Below are 24,712 nucleotides of genomic sequence, written 5' to 3' on the forward strand. Positions count from 1 at the left end.
GATTGCAACCATTGGAGTTTTAGCAAATAACTACTTCGGAGTTATAAAGCAAATATACAGTGTAAATATGAGGCCTATGTTACTTTATAAATTATCTGGAGCGCTTCGTACAACAGTTAAAAAGTAATTCTGAAACATTAGTCACAGTCACCCAATGATTTCTTCTCATATTACCAGAAAGTTCCTGCTATAAAGTCAGAGACCACCACTAATTAATTATATATTATAAAGTTGATTATGGTCTTAAAAATAAAAGTAATATACAGGTCTCATTTTTGCTTTTTTTTTTTTTTCTCCATATAGCCTCTAGAGCTTTTTCCTGCCAATACTCTTCCATCTGTGGAGTTACTGTTACATGAACAGTGTTGCAATTCTCTCCGTTTCTAACTGCTGGCTTCTCCATAGGAATAGACACCACTCTCTATGCAATAACTGGCTACCGCAAGAGGACCTCAGGCTTTATTTGGAAGCTTCTTGTGATTATCATAGCTGATCCCACCAATGCCCTCTAGTATATTCATGGGCAGAGGAAACACAATTGTAGAATTCTCCTCGGTGGCTACCGTGCTCAAGGTCTGCAGGTAGCGCAGCTGGAGAGCTATGGGAGACTCAGCTAGCACCATGAAGGCTGACTTCAGAGATTTGGAAGCATTCATTTCTCCTTCAGCTGCAAGGACCTGAAATGACAGAAAAAAATCGTTCAGAAATAAAACTTTACACTGTAACTAGTGCTTTCTTTTTCTGGGTCTGTATTGATACCCCTCTCCCCAGTCCCCATGTTGCCACATGTGTTTCATCTACTTCTTTGGCCAGGATAAGAGTTTCACTTCCTAACGTAATTAGAGAAATTCAAGGAGGTTGCAGGAAGCAAGGAGTTATATTTTACAAATGACAGGTCCCTAGATTTTATTGTCAAACAAAAATAAAAGTACTCTCGGCCGGGCGCGGTGGCTCAAGCCTGTAATCCCAGCACTTTGGGAGGCCGAGACGGGCGGATCACGAGTTCGGGAGATCGAGACCATCCTGGCTAACATGGTGAAACCCCGTCTCTACTAAAAAAAAATACAAAAAACTAGCCGGGCGAGGTGGCGGGCGCCTGTAGTCCCAGCTACTCGGGAGGCTGAGGCAGGAGAATGGCGTAAACCCGGGAGGCGGAGCTTGCAGTGAGCTGAGATCCGGCCACTGCACTCCAGCCTGGGTGGCAGAGCGAGACTCCGTCTCAAAAAAAATAAAATAAAATAAAAAAATAAAAGTACTCTCTTGAATACAAGTGAATACTTGGCACCTACCCTACTAATGCCTTGAAGCACTTTGGAGCCTCACTACTTGCTGCGTTCATTTTCAGACGTCTGAAATTTAAGGCCTCTAACTGACGTTTTTATCATTTTTACTTATCTTAGATGTTTTTAAGTTCATTCTGTTGCCACTTTGGTGTCATTCTTACAAACCGAGAATTGTTTCTAGTTCTCTTGGCTCTTGATTACAAGTAGCAATAAGTGCCAGCCTTGTAACACTGGCAATCTCTTAAGTACATCACTCTTTCGAGCTCTCAGACTGTCCAAGAGTGATTCAGCTGCCCTATCTGTGGCCATCTACCCAGGTGAAAAAGTGATCTCTCTTCTCTCGTTACCGAGTCCCTTCTTGGAAGCTGCTGGAGCTTAGCAGATAAACCAGAGATGAGTCAGAAATGAGTCAAAGAAACGCCTTCATCAGCTAACAGGTAAGTTTCCAAAGAGGATACACACAGGCTTGAAAGCCCAGTTGGTTTCTGATACTTCAGGAAAGCCATCCACACAGGCCTGAAAGCCAGAATCTCAACAGATTCAAGGACATTCAGAGCCAGGGTACACTTCCCTTTTGTAATTCTTACCTGGATTGTATTTAATTGCCCCCTTTTATTCCAGCAACATTTAATATATAAGAACAACGATGCGCAAAAGACAGGTTCCATGTTGGCTACATTTAAGTCACCAGCTTTATGAAAATATAGGTTTCTTAGCCCACACGAGACTGCTTCAAGCCTGGGTTTGAATAAGGCTTGGAAATTGGTATTCTGTTTTGTTTTGTTAAATTCTCCCCAGGGAACACTGACATGCGGCTGGAGTTGGGACCTACTTGGCTAAGTCACTCAGTATGTTACTGAGCGTCCTCTTAACGCAAGACCTGCTACCAAACTTCCTCAAGGTGCAGTAAGCTGCTGGTTACCTTTTAATTCGGGGAAAATTCTCAGTAAAACTGGGAAAAGAAACCCCTTTCTTATGAAAATAATTGAGAGACCCAATCTTCGGTTCAAGTCCTATCCTTGTTGGCCCCAATGCTAGGCGGTTCTCCCTCCATGTGTGAACTGCACAGCCCTCACCTTCGCTCTGGCTTCCCGGGTGGCCTCAGCCTCAGCTGCCATGGATCTCTGCAACTGCACGGGAATCCGAACATCTTTGATTTCCACTCGGGCCACCCGGATCCCCCACAGGTCAGTGGCATCATCAAGTAAAGTCTGTTTCCAAATCAAAAGAAAAGACTAATAAGAAAGACAGGTGATATGATGTACGTTTCTGTTATGTTTTATACTTGCAAGATACATTTTTCTTTTTTTTGTTGTTGTTGCATTTACAGCATTTGGAGTGAGACAATTTGGGAAGAGAATAACAGTTAACCTTATTGATCATTTTCTGGACTTTAAAGTGAATCTCATGGCAGACCTTTTAGTGGGTGTCCATCAGCAGGATCTACCCCAAAACCATTCCCAAGGAGGTATATGAGATCCATCTAGATTTGAGCAAATATCCCAAATTTGCTTGTCGCTGGTATCAAGCAGACAGCAATGAATGGGTTTCTTAGACAGACCTGGATTTTGCCTTGGCTCTAGCCATTTGCAGTTGTGAATCATCAGGACAGTTTCTGAACTTATCTGGCTCTCAGTTTTCTTACCTATAAAAGGTTTTCTTTCAGGACTGTTATTAGATTTGGAGACAATGCATATAAGATCTCTCTCAGTACCTAACAATGATTCAGTGCATACTATTATTGGGTCCTTTTCAAGATATTATTTATCTCACGCTGTTTAACTTCTGCTCTATGGCCAGCTTTAAAGAAGAAGCAAGGCATATTTTTCGAGGCAGAAGCAATACATGCAAAGACACGCTTGTCTTTGTAAAAGCTTAAAACCATTGAAGATATCTTGCTGGTCATCCTGGAGAAGATGAATGTCTTGAGAAATGGTAGGATCAGAAGGATAGCTCCCCTAAAGGGGTGGGGGCAGAGATCTCTGCTACCAAACAGCAAGAGATCCCTCCCTTGCCTTTCTGGGATCCCTGCAGGACACTGAGAGATAGTGACACCTCACAAGAAGTCAGTGACCTGGCTGTGGATGGGATACCTTTGAGTTGTTAAATTCATGGGTCACATATAAACAATATGGAGAATTATCATGCAGAACTCATACGGCCTCATAAAAGCTTGGGATCTTTCCTCTACCTCAGGGACTAGAGGAGAGGCCAAGAAGAACCAAAGTTGAATGTCTTTATATAATTAACTTACAGAAAAGAAGCTCAGAATCCAATTGATCTAAGAAAATAGGCCGGGCGCGGTGGCTCAAGCCTGTCATCCCAGCACTTTGGGAGGCCGAGACGGGCGGATCACGAGGTCAGGAGATCGAGACCATCCTGGCTAACCCGGTGAGACCCCGTCTCTACTAAAAAATACAAAAAACTAGCCGGGCGAGGTGGCCGGCGCCTGTAGTCCCAGCTACTCGGGAGGCTGAGGCAGGAGAATGGCGTAAAACCCAGGAGGCGGAGCTTGCAGTGAGCTGAGATCTGGCCACTGCACTCCAGCCTGGGCGACAGAGCGAGACTCCATCTCAAAAAAAGAAAATACAGAAGTATTCTTGTTCATAAACTCATGTGTGTAAGAGATGAGATCGATAGCTGTTACATCTTCATTGATATTATAATTATCATTACTATTAATGTTGTTAGTGATATTGATGGTATGGTGTAAGAATTTCTAGAGATGACAGGTCTATGGTGTCTCAATTGAATTTAACTTTCACACTATTTAAATATATAGGCTAACTGAGAAATGGCTGCACTCCTGGAGTAATCTAAGCTAAAAATAAATCTGATCTCTAACTTCTTCAGAAAAGACTACTGGTAAGATGTTAATTCGTAATTTTGAATTCCAAAGAAAATGGATAAGGGGCACAATTTCAGCAACTGCCTTCTTGCACTCAGATATTTAAATATATTTCTTGTGGTAACAGGTGAGTGAAATCACAACGGAAGCTCACCTCTAGAGCAGTTGTCTGTGTGTGAGTGTGTGCAAGCATGCATGTGGTGGGGATGTTTTGAACTGCTGATATTTCATCATCACTAATAATTAAAATCAATGAGTTAAAGATATAGGCTATTAGCTCATGGTATCTTCACCTGGATGCTATGGGCAATCTCTTCTCGTCCAGCTAAAATCTGGGACAAGGTCTGTGTCCCTAAGACATTCCTCAGAGTGGTTTGAGCCAGCAGAAATGTTGCTTGATGGACATTGTTGACATTAGCCACTGCCGAGACAGCACTATAGACTCTGTAATAGACAACTCCATCTACCTGAGTAGTCACGGAGTCTCTGGTGAGGATCTGTCGAGTAAGAACAGGGCAAAATCACTTATTTATGACTTTCACCACTGCTGACAAAGTGACAGCCAGCCCAAGAGCCATCCTCCACAGAAGGAGAGCAGTAACGACAACTCATGCTATAGTCACCTAAAACCTGTTCTGGCTTGGACAGAATATCTTCCCAGCTGATACGCAATTCCTCTAAAGCTGTCATTATACTTACCCCTGTGACTTCATCTTTAAGAAGCTTTACATCCTATAGGCAGAAACCCTTGACTTGACATCCTAAGAACAGGCCCTTCCATTTTAAATGTAACAGTACAGCCCTTCTGTCATTCTATTATCTTCAATTTTCTAAGCAGAGGTAGAACACTTGTTTCCCTGATACCTGTACTCTTTGGTTTTCAGTTTTTATCAGACTTGAAGCAGTGTATCTTAGAAAACATAGATGGCACCAGAGACCATGTAAAGAAAAATCGATTCAGCTCTATGGAGAGGTTCAGCATCAATCATTCTGAATAATGTGACAGAATGTTTTGGAGCAAATGAGAGATTTCTGGGTATACTATGGAAGCAGAACCTAGAACTGTCCATTACAGAGCCAGAAAAGTCCCTATTAAAGGTCACTAAGCATCCCAACCTCTCCTGACTACAGCTGAATTCTCTTTTTTTTTTTTTTTGAGACGGAGTCTGGCTTCGTCACCCAGACTGGAGCAGTGGCACAATCTCTGCTCACTGCAACCTCCATCTCCCAGATTCAACTGATTCTCCTGCCTCGGTCTCCTGAGTAGCTGGGATTACAGGTGCATGCCACCATGCCCAGCTAATTTTTGTATTTTTAGTAGAGTCGGTGCTTCACCATGTTGGCCAGGCTGGTCTTGAACTCCTGACCTTAAGTAATCCTCCTGCCTCAGCCTCCCAAAGTGCTGGGATTACAGGCATGAGCCACCACGTCTGACCCGGGGCTGAATTCAAAAGTATTCTGCAGTTCCTAAGTGACATGAAGACACCATGTTTGAGTCCTGGTTGAGTTTCCTGAACCAGACAGAAGAAAACTAACATATATTTATAAATGTGGATTTTCTGTCTTCTTATCACCATTGCCCTCCCATATCCTAGGTCCTGCATTTCTTTTCCTCTAACCTGAACCACTTTGGTTATGAGAGGGTGACATGATAATTAGTAACTCTGTTCCTCTTCCCTATTGCTGAGTTACTGTTCTGGTCATTTACTTGTAGTACTTCAAGAATTAAAAGACTTATGTGGGCTGGGTGCAGTGGCTCAGGCCTGTTATCACTGCACTTTGGGAGGCCGAAGCGGGAGGATTACCTGAGGTCAGGAGTTCGAGAGACCCGTCTGGCTAAGTTGGTGAAACCCTGTCTCCACTAAAAATACAAAACTTAGCTGGGTGCGGTCACAGGCATCTATAATCCCAGCTACTTGGGAGAATCGCTTGAACCCGGGAGGTTGCAATGAGCCGAGATTGCACCACTGCACTCTAGCCTGGGCGACAAGGATGAAACTCTGTCTCAAAAAAAAAAAAAAAAAAAAAGACTTATGTGAAATACAAACACGAGTGGGCCCTGACAGCCTCTCCTCTGTCCTTATGCCTGCCCCTCTATCGCACCCAAACACAGAAATAATTTAAAGTCAAAAGCAAATGGTACTCATGTGGATATTATGAAAAATTGTTCGGAGAGGGCGATAGAGAGGGTGGAATCAAAAACAGCCACTGCCATCCATCTGCCCTCTGTCAGATTCTATTCAGCTGTTTTATACAGTGTCTGTCTGTCTCTTTCAAGCTTGTGCTCTGTCATTCTCCATCTCAGCTTTCCTGCTGACTAGTTCTCTGCTGTCAGGCTTTCTCACACCAGGCCAATTCTAAGTCTCCTTGCTCTTGGCTTCATTCTCATTTGGCAAAACAAATTCTTGGTAGTTTCAGGAACCACCACGGGCAATTCAAGTAGGTCTCTGGGGGTACTCAGCTCACCTCCCCTCCTGTAGTTTAAAAGTGTACTATAAAGTTGTAATTGTCCGTACAATAGGGAAAATACACCTTTAATTTCAAGCGACATATCCTTAATCAGTACTACCTCTTGTGGAGGAATGTTGCAAGTAATTGTTCGGAGGTCAACTTTGACAAACACATCTATGCATGGCAGAACCAGGATCAAACCTATGAGAAAAAAAAAAAATCAGTTTAAAATGTTGCTCTATTGCAAATAACTACAAGTAGTCTCATAGCAGTGTGGTGCATCACTTACATGGGGCGATACATGTTTCTCAGATGATCTTCAGTATGAACACGTGAAACTCTGAGAAAAATGATTTCATCCTCTAAGTCAGTGACTAAGGAAAAGTAATTTCCTGGGAAGTAAAGTCTTTTGGTAAGAAGCTAAAGATCCCTGACATTTAATTTTGGTTTTTGTTTTTAAAACAATCTGCTTCTACCCAAGTGTTTACTTTGACATTAATTAAAAATAATATTCTGACCTTGTGAAAAGCACCTTTGGGACAAGTGGGAAATTTGAACACAGAATGCATATTAAAAGATTTGTTAAGGCCGGGCATGGTGGCTCATGCCTGTAATCCCAGCACTTTGGGAGCCCAGGGCGGGTGGATCATCTGAGGTCAGGAGTTCAAGACTAGCCTGGCCAACATGACAAAACCCCATCTCTACTAAAAATTTAAAAAAAAATTTTAAAAATCAGCTGGGCACGGTCATGCGTGCCTGTAATCCCAGCTACTCGGGAGGCTGAGGAAGGAGATTCGCTTGAACCCAGGAGGCAGACGTTGAAGTGAGCTGAGATCGTGCCACTGCACTCCAGCCTGGGCAACAAGAGTAAAATTCTGTCTCAAAAAAAAAAAGAAGAAGATATTAAGGTGTTCTAGTTCACTGTCCTGGTTGTGATAATGGCATGTGTCTTAGTCTGTTCAGGCTTCTGCAACAAAATACCATAAACTGGGTGGCTTAGAAACAACAGAAGCTTATTTCATATAGTTCTGGAGCCTGGAAAGTCCAAGATCCAGGTGCATATAGATACAGTGCCTTGTGAGGGCTCATTTCCAGGTGTATAGATGGTCATGTGGTATCCTGAAAGGGACAAGGCAGGTCTCTTAGACTTCCTTTACAAGGCCGCTCGTGAGGATGACTCCCTTATGATCTAATTACCTCCCAGGGGCCCCATCTCCTAATATCATTACACTGGTGATTAGCTTCAACCTATGAATTTTGGGAGGACACAAATACTCAGACCACAGCAGCACGGTGTTAATAAAGTCCTTATCAGCTAGATGCACAGACTAAAGTGTTTACAGGTAAAATGACATGATCTGGTATTTTGTATTTGCTCTAAAATACTCCACCAAAAAAATATTTTGGGAAGTAGTTTCCTTATAATAAAGATACTCACGTAACAGATTCAAGTAATAGACTTTTGACTTTGAATATCAGTGACTACCAACATTCTCAGTCAATTTAAATAGTAATGAAGGATTATTGAATTAAAATCTTCCCAGGGTCTCATATTCCTCTAAATCAATGTATTCCAGAATTAATAGTTTCTCCACAGCCCTGATCTGATTCATGTACAATAGCATTCTCCAGCTGTAAACACATCTACTTCTTTCTGATTTGTGGGGCATTAAGTTGGGGCTGGGTCAGGGAAGGATGGGCATAAGAAAGCTCATTAGAGGACCCTGGGAACTCTTAACATTACCCTGGTGAATGTCATTCTTTACTGTGAGAGTTACAAAGATTAGAACCACAAGGCATGTCGGCAAGATGGGGACACTAATCTATTTCCATTAATCAAGAAGGCTTTGCACTATTGGTTTGTTTTCACAGCAGAAACCAGTTCTGGAGCCGAACACCACGCAAAGGGGTGGCAGTGTCCGCAAAATACGCTGCTAAAGTGCTTTATTTCTTTTGGCCTCTAAACCTTACTGCCATTTTTGGTGCCAGGTCACTGTGGTTAAAATCATGGACCTGAGAACTAGACAGAATTAAGTCCCAACCCTACTACCTAGTAGCCTTGTGACTAGGGAAAACTCACCTAACACTTCGGTTACCTAATAGATATAAGCTGGTAGTGAAGATTAAGCCTGATTCAACATGATAATGAAATAAAGTACTAACCACAGCGCCAGATATGTGTTAAATGCTCATGAAGTATCAGCTATTATTCAAGAATAATTTACAATTTATAAAAGTGGAAAGGTTTTCCATTAGCAATTTGGCTTGTTTCCCTCTTGTCCTTATGACATTCTGAGGTAACTCATTACCCCAGAGACAGGTATGACGAGAGTTGTTATCCTGAGACATTTAATGGTGAAATCTTCAGGGAAAATTCATTTAAAAGTGACATATTTTTCTCTAGAGGCCTCCAAGTTCTGGCTGTTCTGCTTCTCTTGGATCCAAAATTTATTTTAACTTATAATCTTAGCCCCACCAGGTGGAACAGAACCAGGAAGAAGTTAATCTTGGGCTGTTATAACTCAGTTGAATGATTCTTGCTTTGCCAAACTCACGAGAACATCTGTAAGTAGTTTTTACCTTCTTTTTCTTTAGGTCCTTTATGAAATTAGACAAGTAAGATTATGCTTGAAATGGTTGTTGGGTGTGGTGGCTCATGCCGGTAGTCCAGGCACTTTGAGAGGCCGAGATGGGCAGATCAACTGAAATCAGGAGTTCAAGACCAGTCAGGCCAACATGGTGAAACCCCATCTCTACAAAAATACAAAAATTAGCCGGGCATGATAGTGGGTGCCTGTAATCCCAGCTGCTCGGGAGGCTGAGGCGAGAAAATCACTTGAACCTGGAAGGCAGAGGTTGCAGTGAGCTGAGATCACACCACTGCACTCCAGCCTGGGCAACAGAGCGAGACTCCATCTCAAAAAAAAAAAAAAAAAAAAAAGGCCAAGAAGCCTCCTTCACAAGTTTCTCCTCTTGAAGTTTCCCATACTTTTTTATATATTAACAGATCCATGGCTTATGGCCAAGGGCAAAGCACACAGAGCATCGCCATGCTTAGGAAAGTTCCTACCCCAGAGACCTCCCAGTTGCAGAGAGAACAATTTATTCAAACAAGCCATAATGGGGGCAGAAAGCAAATGTTGTCAGAGAAATATAGCTAGTAACAATTGCTTTTCCTGTGCCTTCTAAGACAGTGCTTTTGGTAGCCCCTCATTTCCAGAGTATTAGAATTAATCCTATGAAATTGCCATGTTTGGGAGTCAAAACAAAGTCAGCAATTTCCTATAGTTCAACTACATATATGCTCAGAGAAGTTACGAACATTAAATCAATATCTTACTTCAGGGAGTTTTAGTACCTTATAGTTTTAGTATACACCCCAACCGCTGGCAAAAATAAGAAACAACAAATAAAACCACCTTCTTTTATAACATGACTATTTGGAATATTTTCTTTTTCAAGATGGTAAAGAAAGGATGGAAATAAACACTATACTATACTAGATGTTAGAAGGCCTGAAAGCTCATCTTTATTTCTAACTATAAGGATAATCTTAGATCATTCATCAAACTTATGTGGGCCTCATGTTTTTTATTTCAAAACCAAGGGATTTGGCAAAAGGCATCGTACAATGGTTTCCAGCTCTATCTTTCTATGCATCTACTTGCCATGAGAGGAAATTACCTTTTGCTTTTCACTTAGTCCTTTTCAAAGAGTGAGCATCAAACACCAGCTCTCAATATACTCTCGTTGAGTAACTTAATGGTCTACGTTGGCCATTTACTTTCCCTCTTATTCTTCTCACATTCTCCTGGTGGTCCTGGTAATAAGTGACATTCAGCCAATGTAACCAGAGCCACCCTTTGCTCACATTCATTGAATCTCTCAGAGGGAGAATTAGGAAGCCAGGCCAGATTTCCAGACTCTCAAACTGGTGGTTATTCCCACCAACTTGCATAAAAAGGTGGCATTCTTCTGTTGTACCAAAAGGCAAGAGAGCCAGCTTCCAGCAATTGTTCTTTGACTCTTCATAGGCACCACCAGGAAAAATATTGAAGGTGGTAGCAGTAGCATTAGGTGTCCCTGATCTTTGTCAGAGGCAGCCACAGCATCATTCATACCTGGCCCCTTGGCTTTGTCAGCTTGGATGCGTCCCAGACGGAATACAACAGCACGTTCATACTCCTTAATGATCTAGGAGATTAAGGGAGAACGTTTAGTCCTAATGGTTTGTCAGTTCATATAGAGAGCCCAGTTTATGTCCCAGGGTGTTACCTTTAAGCACATCCATATGGAGATGGGGAAGGTAATGATCACCAACAGGAAAGAGAGGGAAAACAGGAGCCAGCCGCATACACCAAGCCGTTTATTGTTGACACCTAGGAAATGAGAAGGAAGCAAATCTGTAATCAATGTGGTTCTTTAAAAAGCCACCCAGCTGCATGGGTGTGGAACCTATCCAGACAACTGGCCAAGCCTGATGTGGCTGAATAGGAAACCTAAATCCATTTACACCATGAATGTAGTTCCACACACACACACACACTCAAATGTTTATTCAGGTTTTTAAAAATTAAAATGAACTTATTCCTTCCAAGAAAAATCTCGTAACAATAAGCAGAAACAATTATTATTACATTTTATAGGGTTGCTATAGTTTATTATTCTCAAAACACCTAAACCGTAGTTCTCAAAATATAATCTCTGGACCATCCACACCAGAATCATCAGATGTCTGGGTCCTGTGAATTCTCGAGGTAAAATTCAAAGCACCCTCTAAGGCAGGTAGGTAGGTACTATTATACCCAGAGGGACACAGTGTGGCACATGGAAAAATATCCTGAAAAGTCCCGAGGTATGAGTTTTTATGTGAGCTCTGTCTCTTACCAATTCTAAAGCATTAGGATGGAAGACCACTCAGTCTCCGGGTTTCTGTTTCTTCATCTGTAGAATGGGGTTAGAAGTTACCCACCGTAGAGAATTTGATGAGGATTAAATAAGATTACTTTTATATGGCTCCTGGGGCATACATTAACATCTACAGTTTTAAACAGGTATTCTACCATTATTCCCATTTACAGATGAATATGTATTCCAGGGACTTGTTGTCAGATGTTGATATTTGCCATTTCTAACTTTTCATAAAAGTTTTGTTATATTGGCTCGTCACATAAGATCTCTGCTTGCTAATCACACATAATGATAGCAGGTGCATTTTGGCTTTATGAATATTGCTTTGCAATAGGATGAGACTGAGTTAAAATCCTACTTCAACCACCTAAAACTCTGTAGCATTAATTACATCAATTATATAATTTCTGATGTCTCTGGATTTTTTTTTTTTTTTTTTTCTGAGACGGAGTCTTGCTCTGTCACCCAGGCAGGAGTGCAGTGGCACAATCTGGGCTCACTGCAAGCTCTGCCTCCCAGGTTCACTCCATTCTCCTGCCTCAGCCTCCCAAGTAGCTGGGACTACAGGCGCCCGCCAACACACCCGGCTAATTTTTTGTATTTTTTAGTAGAGACGGGGTTTCACCATGTTAGCCAGGATGGTCTTGATCTCCTGACCTCGTGATCTACCCACCTCGGCCTCCCAAAATGCTGGGATTACAGGCGTGAGCCACTGCGCCCGGCCAGGGATTCTTGTTTGTAAAATAAGCAGGTCTGGCTGACTCTTTTAATTTAGCATTCTTTATAGTCACCATTTTACCTCCTTTAATTATTCTTATTTTTTTGAGACAGAGTCTCATTCTGTCGCCCAGGCTGGAGTGCAGTGGCGCAATCTCGGCTCACTGCAACCTCCACCTCCCAGGTTCAAGCAATTATCCTGCCTCAGTCTCCTGAGTAGCTGGGATTACAGGCACCTGCCATCACGCGTGGCTAATTTTTGTATTTTTAGTAGAGAAGGGGTTTCGCCATGTTGGCCAGGCTGGTGTCGAACTCCTGACCTCAAGTCATCCTCCTGCCTTGGTCTCCCAAAGTGCTGGGATTACAGGCATGAGCCACTGCACCCGGCCCATTTTACCTAATTTTAAATCCTTGTTCCTCCTTATTCCGTTCTGCTTGACAACCACCCCCATTCTCATCCCCATTATCTCCTCCAGCTGATTTATATTCTCCATACACAAGCACTAGGACTAGATATCCCCAGCCAGCTCATTCTACAAACGCCATATACTGTCTCTATCTCAGTCAATGCCTTCACCGTCCACCCTGTTGCCCAAGTTAGGCAGGTCATCATTTCCTCTTCCCTATCCAATTGCAGAAAGTCACTAAACCTAAATGACACTACCTCAAATCCATCCCCCGTTACCCATTTTACTGCTACTAATTTTTTGAGACCTGAGCCAAATTCATGAATATTTAGGAGAATTCTGGGCTTTTGCTCTTATAAACAACGCTTTGATGAATGTTTTTAAATGTGTGTTTTGGGGCACTTGTGTAGGCTAAATCCCTAGTAGTAGAAGTGTTAGGTCATACAATTTTGATAGATGATAAATGCCTTTCAAAAAGTTTGTACGAACCTCCACTCTCACCAACAGCATAGACGTGCATATTCACACATGTCCTGTTCTCCTTAAATCATTCCAACCTTCTCAGTCGTTACATTCTGATAGGTGAAAATCACTACATTTTAGCTACATATTTCGTATTAAAAACTTTTGAGTACAAATGGCCTTTTATAGGCTCCAAATGCATATAAATATATATTCTGAACAATAAGGGCTTGCCTGAATACTCTGAAATTTAAATTTCTAAAATATCACCTCCCAAAACTTTGGACCCACATGGAGGTGAATCAAACTATCATTACACAAGGTGGAAAGACACTTTATGCACTCTCATAGAATCTTTGTCAAATTTTATTAGTGCTTTTTTAGTATTCATGACAGAGCCTACAGATGTACATTCTCATTGAAAAAAAAAATTTAAGCAACACAACTAAAGTTCCCCGAAACCATCCTCTCCCTCAGTCCCGCTTTTATCTAGAGAAGTTCTATAGTTACTGGTTTGGTGTGTATTCTCCACAGACCCACTCCTATGTATTTACATACATATATCTACATTCAGAAAATATTGGCTTTGATTTATAAATTTTATTTTGTGATAAATGGCATTACACTGTACCCACATTTCTACTGTATATCATGTATAGATTTCCATGGCATTACCTACTCATCTACCTCATTCTTCTTTATTGTTGCATACTAGTCCATCTTACACCTGTGTCTCAGTTTACTTACCATTCTCCTATTTATCATTAAGGTTATTTGCAATTTTGCCTATACAGACACAGCTGTAATAGCTGTGCTTATACATATCTCACTGGGCTAATATGCACCTTTATAAAATCTTGGTAAAACTATTGTGAAGGCAGCACAGTTCCTGCCACGTTTGGGGTATTTCCTCCCTCCTGGCACTGCAATATTTGGTATTCAGAAACCTTGGGGTGTTCTGGGGCTATGACTAGCAGCACAGGATGCACTGGCAGCTGGGGCTCCAACAGGACACCAACTGTGCTTAATGCCCGGAGCCAAGCCTGGACATTTCCAAAGTAGACACAGCCTTAACACCAGCTGCATAAGCAAGTGTTCGTCACGGAGAAAATCGCACTGACCTACAAGCTCGCCTCTAGAGTTCCATCAAGCCCTTGCATCATTACATGTGCACATGAGGCTCAGCTCCATTAGGTAATAGACATGCTGCCAGAGACAAGAGAAGAGAATGTGACCATTCTTCCAAGAGTTACACGGGAGCATTAGAATCACCCAGGCCGTGGCTTCTGGCAGAATTGGTGGAGCCTGCGGTCTCATTAGCTGCCAGTTAAAGTGGAGCTGTGAGTGCTGCTGTCACCTTCCCTGCAGGCTCCCAGCTCAGCCTTGGGAGCATGCACAGCCGGGAATGAGACCACACAGAGCAACTCTTCCTGGCAGCCTGTCTCTCTCCCCACTCGCTCCCACAGTTGAAACTAGGATGCTATACTGAGAACAGTGTTTGAAGATCATAATTCTGACTGAAGGGATATGCTGGGATTGTATTATTAAATACAAAGATCTTCAGAAATCGCCCTACTTCAAGCTATACAAGGCCCTGAGGGGATGATGGAAGAAAAAGGGGCTGCACAACACCTTTGTTGGTCACTAAGTGACGACCACATTTGATCGTCTGTTTGAACCCAATCCACAAACGTGTGTATTCTCTGGACAACTGTCACATAACCATAAAGCCACCATCATATGCCTACTTCCTAGTAGAGAACTGGATTTTGCTGCCCCCAACACGTTGCCCCTGGTTTTTTCATTCATTTAACAAATATTTTATCAATTCTATGCCGAAGGCTGTGCTGGAGAATAAAATGGGAAACATGCCTCCAAGAGTTCCAATCTATTAAACTCTTTTTCTACTACAATGCTGTGGTCTTTCTTTATGCAGAGGGCAGGATTTTTTCCCTCAGGCGGTTACGGAAACAATAGAAACAGATATGATACCAGGTTAATTACTCTGCTGCACTTACTTCTAGGAAGTCTGCAGCTGGTGAAACATGTGGAGACTTCCCCCTGTGTGCAGCTGTGACAACAGCAGCAAAATATTTCATCAATACCTTCCTTTCAATCTGCAAAGAAAAAGGTAGAGCCATAAGCTATGAAAGCTGAGGCCCAGAGCCACTGACAAGAGGGGAGGCACCCATTAACTTCAGCTGGAAGGACTTAAGATGTAACCAAGGCCAACCCTTCATTTTGCAACCAGAGAACTTCATGGTTTATTTAGGGTTGCCTCCATCATCTTAATCTCTCACTAGGTAAGGTGACACCCACAAATTCCACAAACTGACAGTGGTGGTGTCTACCTTTACTGACTTAGGGAGTGAGGCAAAGCCAAGGTTCACTGGTAGAGGCACATCCTCAGGGCATTATTCCTGGTGCTTAGATACAGCTCTTTACACCAGGGGAGGCTTAAATACCCTTTAGAACCAGGGCCAAACACTCAAGGCGAGATTGGCTACGTGTGTGAGCCGGGAAGTAGGAGAGAATGTTCTGTATCACTACCCCCCACTTAAATGATACTAGAAACAGGAATGAATTATACTCAATAAAACAGGCTAGGTGACTTGGTTGTTTATTTCTCAACTTCAGCTTGGTCAAGAGTATTTAAATATTAGATCAATACTACCTACAATATTTTATCTCAAGTCTGTGTTATCATAGTCTTAGTTTCTTAGCAGAAATAACTGTTTAAGTATTATGACATGATTTTAAACAATCAAAATAGGATGATGTACATTACACATCACAAAAATGAAAGTCAAAACCACCATTAGATTCCAGTACACAGCTACCAGAATAGCAAACATTAAAGACTGGCAAAACCATGTTTAGCAAAGTTGAGGAGCAACTGGAGTGCTCAGATGTGCTGTTGGAAGTTAAGTTGATACAATCACCTCAAAAACTATTTGGAAGTGTCTACTAAAGCTAAACAGGTACCTACTTTATGACTCAGTATTCAATTTCCAACTAACACCTGAGAGCAATGACTACTGATGATAGTGAAAAATATGTTCAACAATGTTCATTGCCATTTTATTCACAGAAGCCAAGATATGAAGTTCGCCCAAATCCATCAACAGTAGAATGGATAAATGAAGTTGTGGTATATTCATATTCAAAGGAATATTACTTAGCAAGAAAAAAAGACAAAACTACTGCTGTATGTAAAATATGGATGAATCTCAGAGATATAATAGTGGGCAAAAAACCTTAAAGCGAATCTCAGCTTGACTAAACTTTAGATGGGCTTCTTCCTGACTCTAGGCCCCTAATCTCCCTTTTCTTAGGGCATTTTCTTAAATAAAAAATTAAATAAAACAAAAACAACAAAAACAAAATTGTCATTATAAATTCTTTTTTCTTTGTTTTTAAAATATGTTTATTTTGTATTGTTTCATTAATGGGATATACTAGCTTATATAAACTCTTTCTCTGCCTCTTTGTGATTTAAATCTTTTGAAAAGCCTCTTGCCAGTTTCACAACCCACGACTAAATTTCTCAAGGTCTCAGGAGCTAGCCTTTGGAATATAAACATCAAAGAAAGTAGCACCCCTATCTGTTTCTGTGGGAAGTAAAAGCCTAACTTCAGTGGGCACCTTTCTCTGAGTTGTGAAACTACCTTGTGAAAAGAAAATAAATATTGGGACCCCAAACTCATTAAGCCAAAGGGAAACGTCAAGCTGGGAACTGAGTCACAAAAATCTGCCTCCTCTTTTTGGTTCCTGAGTAAGATGGTTACAAGATGAAAAGCTACACCCCTCCCCCATATTTTTGCCCTCAAGGAAATTCCTACTGAGCTCCAAGATGTTTACCCTAAAGCATTTCTGTTAAAATTCACCATAGCAATGTAAATGGATAGCTTATCTTTACAGATGCATCACCCCTCTGTCCACCTGGCACAAATGCATATCTGATTGTTCCCCTGTCCCATTTATCTTTGTTACCTTATGTAAAATGCAGATTCCCTGGCCGGGCGCGGTGGCTCAAGCCTGTAATTCCAGCACTTTGGGAGGCTGAGGCGGGTGGATCACGAGGTCAGGAAATCGAGACCATCCTGGCTAACACGGTGAAACCCCGTCTCTACTAAAAATACAGAAAACTAGCCAGGCGTGGTGGCGGGCGCCTGTAGTCCCAGCTACTCAGAGGCTGAGGCAGGAGAATGGCGGGAACCCGGGAGGCGGAGCTTGCAGTGAGCTGAGATCCGGCCACTGCACTCCAGCCCGGGCGACAGAGCGAGACTCCGTCTCAAAAAAAAAAAAAAATGCAGATTCCCTGAATTTTCCCCTATCTGTCTGTTACCTTATATAAAAATTCAGATTCACTGAGCCAGACACAGGCATGAGTGACTGATTATTTTCCCCCTACTCCTCTCTTACATGAAAATTGTGTACTTCTCAACACCCCACTCTTTCCTCTTTAAATTCGGAGCCCTCAAAATCATCTTCAGAGAAAGGCTTAAACCCACTATTAGGCTTAAACCCACTATTTGACTTAAGAATATACACCTTGCCAACACAATCAAAGCCCCCTTGAGTGTCCCTCTTCATGCCCTGGAGGCATTGTCCCCTACAATGATGGCGATGGGATGCTGAATCCCATCGCCATCACCCCAAAGCAGGAGCATCGGCAAGGCTGCCACTCAGAGCCCAGGCTTCACACATGGGCTCTTTGCACATTCGTAATTTGTTTTTCAAGTAGCAGGACTTTTGATGGTCTTTCAGTATGGGTCTAGGTGATCCAGATGAGGGAGTCAAGCCATGTGCTAACATCACATGAATACCCCCTGCAGTAGAGAAAGTAACCTAGGTCCTCACACATCTTGTCCCTTCGCACAGGTCTTTGTGTTCCTCAGCCCCCTTCTGCATCCCACATTTTCCTCAGCAGGGCTCAGCTCAAACATCCCCTTCTTTTCCAGGAAGATTTTTCTCTGTCACCCTCACCTTTGGGTGCTCCTCTTTTGAGTTTGTAATACAGTCACATACCACGTAATGATGTTTCAGTCCATGATGGACCACATATACGATGGTGGTCCCATAAGATTATCATAGTGTGTTCTTATTTTTATTGTACCTTCTCTATGTTTAGATATACAAATACCACAGTGTCACAACTGCTTACAGTATTCAGTACAGCGACATGCTGTACAGGTGTGTAGGCTAGGAGCCATAGGCTGTACCCTATAGCCCAGGAGTACAGTAGGCTGTACCACTGAGGTTTGTGTAGGTACACTCTATGATGTTCTCACAATGACGAAATCACCTGACAACGTATTTCTCGGAGTGGATCCTCATTGTTAAGCGGCACACGATTGTACACCCTCTATCATAACTTTTTTTATAGGACCTTGTAATTTTTAGTAACTTTTGTGTCTTCCCCATAATTTTTTAGTGCTCTGAGAGCAGGTATTTTATTTTTTGTCTCCACCTCCTGCTTCACAGAGGATGCTGAATGGATGCAGGGCATACTTTTAAGTGCTTTGAAGTACAGGATCGGGGCGATGTTCAGCAACATAAGAGAATTTGTGATCTGTTGGAAAGTCCTTGTATAGAAACCATGGTTCATCAGACAAGATTCCATTTTCTCTCAAAAAAGTCAATAAACCAAAGAACCATATATCCTTGCATTTTTCTCCATACATTCTACCTGACTGTACCTTCACTCACACATCATTTCTAGAAGAAAACAGGGCTGGGCACGGTGGCTCACGCCTGTAATCCCAGCACTTTGGGAGGCCAAGGCAGGTGGATTACCTGAGGTCAGGAGTCTGAGACCGGCCTGGCCAACATGGTGAAACCCCATCTCTACTAACAATACAAAAATTAGCTGGGTGTGGTGGCACACGCCTGTAATCCCAGCTGCTCAAAAGGCTGAGGTGGGACAATCGCTTGAAACCGGGAGGCAGAGTTTGCAATGAGCCAAGATTGTGCTACTGCACTCCAACCTGGGAAACCGAGCGAGACTTTGTCTAAAAAGAAGGAGAAGGAGAAGGAGAAGGAGAAGGGGAAATGTTTTCCTTGCATCATTCTTCTTTCTCCCAATTCTCCCATGCTTTCAGTTCTCTCTGTTTGAAATAACAGCACTGCCAACAACAACAAATAAAAATACTTCGTCCTTGAGGTTTATGTCCAAAGTCCCATTACAATGTTATTTATTACAGTGGTAAATGAAAACTACCCTGAAAATATAACAGTGGAGGAATAATTAAGCAAACTATGATACATCTACACAATGTCATATTATGTATATATTTTTAAGTTTATAAAAGCATGAGAAAATAATTATGGTATGATGTTAAAAAAACAAATAGTAAAATGCAAAATTATAGGGACAGTAGAATCACAATTATATAGAAGTATATGTGTAGAATAGAAAAAATATTGGAAGAAAATTAACCAAAATATTATCAATGGCTCCCTCCTTCCTTCCTTCCTTCCTCCTTCTTTTCCTTCCTTCCTTCCTTCCTTTCTTCCTCCCTTCTTTCCTTCCTTTCTTTCTTCCTTTCTTCCTTTCTTTCCTTTCTTCCTTTCTTCCTTTCTTTCCTTCCTTCCTTCCTTCCTTCCTTCCTTCCTTCCTTCCTTCCTTCCTTCCTTCCTTCCTTCTTTCTTTCTTTCAACAGGGTCTCGCTCTATCACCCAGCATCTATTTCTAAATAATGGAAATATAAGTGCTTTTCATTGTTCTGAGTTTTCTTTGTTTTTGATATATTTACCTGTTTTTTTGTTTGTTTGTTCTTTGGTTTGTTTGTTTTTTTGAAATGGAGTCTCACTCTGTTGCCCCTGGACATGATCTTGACTCACTGCCATCTCTGCCTCCCGGGTTCAAATGATTCTCCTCCCTCCCATTAGCAGGGATAACAGACGGGCACCACCACACCCGCCTAATTTTTTTACTTTTGGTAGAAACAAGGTTTCACCGTATTGGCCAGGCTGGTCTCGAACTCCTGACTTCAGGTGATCCATTTGCCTTGGCCTCCCAAAGTACTGAGATTGCAGGCATAAGCCACTGTACCCAGCCTATATTTACCATTTTTAAAAGTAAAATTTAAAATAAATAATCATGTCAAATTTTACAAAAAGGAAGTGCTTTGCATTATCAGAGCAGGGAAGACCAAATGCTTCCCAGAGGAAAAATTAAAAGTATGTGGAATGAGAACAATCACCTTTCCTGAGCTTGGGGATGAATGTTAACCATTCTATCTCCCTTTCGGTGTTCATTTCCAATCCTGTGAAGACACAGTCAGCAAAATAGAACTTCAGCAGCTTTCTGGTTCTCTCTCTAGAGAATGAAGGACTTTGATTATCAAAGATGAAATCTAAAGTAAAACACGAGGGGTAAACATTATCTTTTCATCCCCTGTAATTCATCTTCCCTCCTTCCTTTTTCTCTATGCACACAGCTGGCATTAAGGAACACTTTTAAGGAAAGTGCAGAATTGCTGAGAAGGAATATAGTCCTACTCAAAATGCTCTCTTAGCCTGGCAGCCAAGCCAGCTCACAGGAGCTGGTGTGGGTGCAAATCTTAAACCCAGCACAGACATAGACTAAGTACTAGAACTTCTGGGGATAGAGACTAGGAATCTGTATTTTAAGGAGCTCCCCAGGAAGATTCTTTTGCATGTTAATTTTGAGAAGAACTTCTAAGATTTCTGTGATTTAAATTCCAATTCACTTTAACTCTTAGAAAACAAAACAAATCAAAAAAGAATAAAGGGGAGGCAGAAGAGAATGTCAGAAACTATTAAGTAGTGATGTGATAATAAATGTCTAAAAATTTGGGCCCTTGAGAAAGGAAGAAAGTCTTAACTTATAGCATTTCCACAGTGTAAATATCACCTACCCCTTCAGGTGATTCTAATCTACCCTTGTGGCGTCATGAGCTTGGAGTTAGAAACAGAGGCACACAAGTGGTTTTCAAAAGCTGGTCCAGGCCTGGCCCAGTGGCTCATGCCTGTAATCCTAGCACTTTGAGAGGCTGAGGCTGGAGGGTCGCTTAAGCCCAAAAGTTCGAGACCAGCCTGGGCAATATGACGAAACCAGATTTCTATAAAAAAAATACAAAAATTAGCCAGGCATGGTGGTGCGTACCTGTAGTCCCAGCTACTCAGGAGGCTGAGGTTGCAGTGAGTTGAGATTGCACCACTCCACTCTAGCCTGAGAGACAGAGAAAGACTCCATCTCTAAACATAAAAGAAAGAAAGTGTGCCAGCAGCACACTCTCACATAACGCTCCTGCTGGAAAGGACAACAAGGGCTCAGTTATTTACATATTAAATAATTTCCTCACCATTTGTGAAGGGAAATGTCTATAATGCTTACAGGACTGAATAACACTGGCTCAATATATATATAAAGATTTTAAATATATATATTACATATACTATATTATATAGCGTATATTTTATATATTATATATTGAAATTTTATATATTTAGTATCAAACGTATCATTAAAAAGGTAAAAAATAAGTGACAACTGGAAAAATATATTTGTCATTATGTGCTGTCAAGTATCAAGTATTCATAAGTACATATTATAAATTATATTATATATAATATAATATAAATTATTTATATAATATATAATATATATAATTATATTATATATTATATTTTATTTAATATATAATATAATTATGTATTATATTTTATTTAATATATAATATATAATATAATTATGTATTATATTTTATTTAATATATAATTATATTATATAATTATATATTATAGCATATATAATTATATTATATATTATATTTATATTATATATAAAATAGTATATATTATACAATTATATATACTATATTACATGTGTATTATATATTATATATTATATAAGATACATCTTATATAATATATGTTATATTGTATAATATATATATTTTATATATATCTGAGTTGCAAGGCCAAACTTAGTCCACAAATCTTGGAGAATGGTCCACACTGCATCTCTCCTAAGAAACTACAAAAGCACAGGAAATCAGACATTGCAAAATATAAGCCCCATTCTGTTCATTCTGTGATAGTGCCAGTTTTTCATATTGAAAAATCGAAACCAAGAAAACTCATGAGTACTTTCAAGTATCTCACTGATGATACAGCTTCAGTCACGCCATCCACCGAGTTGATGTCTTGACCTGTTAAAATGGAAACTAAATGTCTCATGAAAGATGAATAAGGGGACTCTTGAGACCTCCCGCTTGCATTTCCAGATGTTATTTACTGCCTTCAAGCTTATCAAGGTTTCCATGCCTACTTCAAAAGAAAACTTTCGTTTCCAATTCACGTAAATGTCTCTAAATGTATCCTTTTTCCTTTTTCTTTCTTTCTTTATTCCTTTTTATTTTTCTTCTTTTTAAGGCAGGGTCTCGCTCTGTCACTCAGGCTGGAATGCAGTGGTGCAATCTCAGCTCACTGAAGCCAAAACCTCCTGGGCTCAAGTAATCCTCCCATCTCAGTCTCCCACTTAGCCACAGACATGTGCCACCACACCTGACTAAATTTTGTATTTTTTGTAGAGATGGAGTTTTGCCATGTTGCCCAGGCTGGTCTCGAACTCCTGAGCTCAAGTGAGCTGCCTGCCTTGGCCTCCTAACGTGCTGGTGTTACAGGCATGCACCAGGGCACGCAGCCTAGTTTTTTCTTTTATGTTTTAATAATGCCAAATGTGTTCTCTATTTCTAACATGTACTATGGCTTTTTGGCAACTTAAGGTATAGAGCACAGGTTAGGTCATACACACACACATGCACACGCACACCATCATCACACACACACACCATCATCATAACCACTTTCTGGGCAACTTTTTAAACTTTCCAAGGCTCAGTTTTCTCATTTGTAAAATGAGATTCTAAGAGGATCTACCTCAGGATTATTGTAAAATTTAAAGAGATAATGCAAGCAAAATGCTTTGTAACACATAATAGTCATTAGTATTAAGGATAGTAGTTGGTACTTATAAGTTAAGTTTTATTTTTCTCAACTTCTCTCTATTTATCAAACATGATGCAGCTCAAACCAACTTTTCTTTTTAATCTCAGCATCATCAGAAAATATTTGAAGTTGGAGAAAAGTCAGCCTCTTCAACATATCTTTGCTATTTAATACAAGAAGAAGAAATGCAAACATAAACAACAATTTTATCAAAAATTGAATGAAAAATAAAGCAAGTTATAGGCTGCTGTTCCAGAAGCAAATGAATCAGCACAAGCAATGAATTCAAAATCCTGGGCTATAGATGAAATTGAAGTCAATTTCTGCAAATATGTCTCATACTCTACACCTCTCCATAATGCTACAACTCCTGCTTTGCCATATATGTGAAAAACAAGCCTAAGACAGGAAAAAGGAACTTACCCACGAAGTTCTCTTTATCCTGCTTCTCGGGTGAAGACACCCTAGAATCCATCTGATTCTTGAGGAGCTTTTATACTTGGCAAGTTTTCATGGGTTTGGAGCTAAGTGTGAAGTCCAGGCAGCAACTCAGATGTGCTTGGGAGAGGGGAGAGGAGAAAATATGAGAGAGTGAAAGACATTCCTTCTCTTTAGTGAACTCCCTAAGGAGTAGTTTCCCTGGTGAGGGAAGCCTGATAACATAAACAAAAAGATTTCTTTTATGAGTTCAGATTGCCTTTGTTCATAGAGAAAACTTGAAAGAATATGACCATCTGGTGGTATTGCTTCCGGTAAAATATGACTGTGTAATTTTCTATAGCATTTATATTTCATAAAACACTTCTGTGCACCTTGTATAATCTTGTGTGATCCCTGATTACACAATGACCTGTTCAATACACACGGCAAGTATATCCATCTTTATGTTTCAGATGAGAAAATTTAACACAACTCATTCTCACACTGCAGTGAATGATCTTTTGAAACTCAAATCTGATCATGTCATCATCCTGCTTAAAATAATCCAAGATTGCCAGCTGTCAATATTGTAAAGACCAAACTCCTAAGTGTCCTACAAGACCCTGCTGGTCTGCCCCTTCCTCCCTTTCCAGCCTCACTCACGTGCCTCTCCCTGAAGCAGCTCCATTGGTCTCCTATCAGTCCCTCCAAAGCTTGATGTGTCTTCTTGCCACCGGATCTTTGCACGTGTTATCATATGCTTAATTATTTGGCTTGTGTCTGTTTCTTCTTCTAGACCAAGAATTGACAAACTGTAGCTTACTGGCTAAATTTGATCTACCACTTGTTTTTAAAACATAAAGTGTGAACTTAAAGTACAATAATAAAAAAATAAATAAATAAAGTGTTATTGGAACACAGCATGTCCTTTTGTTGCTTTTTTTTTTTTTTTTTTTTTTTGAGATAGGGTTTCACTCTGTTGCCCAGGCTGGAGTGTAGTGGCATAATCCCAGCTCACTGCAACCTCGACCTGCAGAGCTCAAGCAGTCTTCCTACCTCAGCCTCTTCGATAGGTGGGACTCCAGGTGCACACCACCACACCTGGCAAATTTTTATTTTTTATTTTTGTAGAGATGGGGTCTCACTATGTTGCCGAGGTTGGCCTCAAACTCTGGGCTCAAGTGATCCTTCACCCTTGGCCTCCCAAACTGCCGGGATTGTAGCTATGAGCC

General features: G+C 40.9%; 1 protein-coding gene across 1 annotated transcript; it reads right to left on the reverse strand.

Annotated features, from left to right (window-relative positions):
• Positions 1-438: 438 nt before the first annotated feature.
• STOML3 (stomatin like 3) lies at positions 439-23,882 on the reverse strand. The gene is given in 7 exon segments (NM_001193787.2): positions 439-677; positions 2,360-2,494; positions 4,425-4,628; positions 6,701-6,783; positions 10,704-10,776; positions 10,858-10,961; positions 23,484-23,882. Coding segments are annotated over 7 exon segments (876 nt in total). The 5' UTR covers positions 23,536-23,882; the 3' UTR covers positions 439-452.
• Between the last annotated feature and the right edge of the window lie 830 nt (positions 23,883-24,712).

The sequence above is a fragment of the Macaca mulatta genome, chromosome 17, assembly GCF_049350105.2.
Source record: "Macaca mulatta isolate MMU2019108-1 chromosome 17, T2T-MMU8v2.0, whole genome shotgun sequence".
NCBI classification, from domain to species: Eukaryota; Metazoa; Chordata; class Mammalia; order Primates; family Cercopithecidae; genus Macaca; species Macaca mulatta.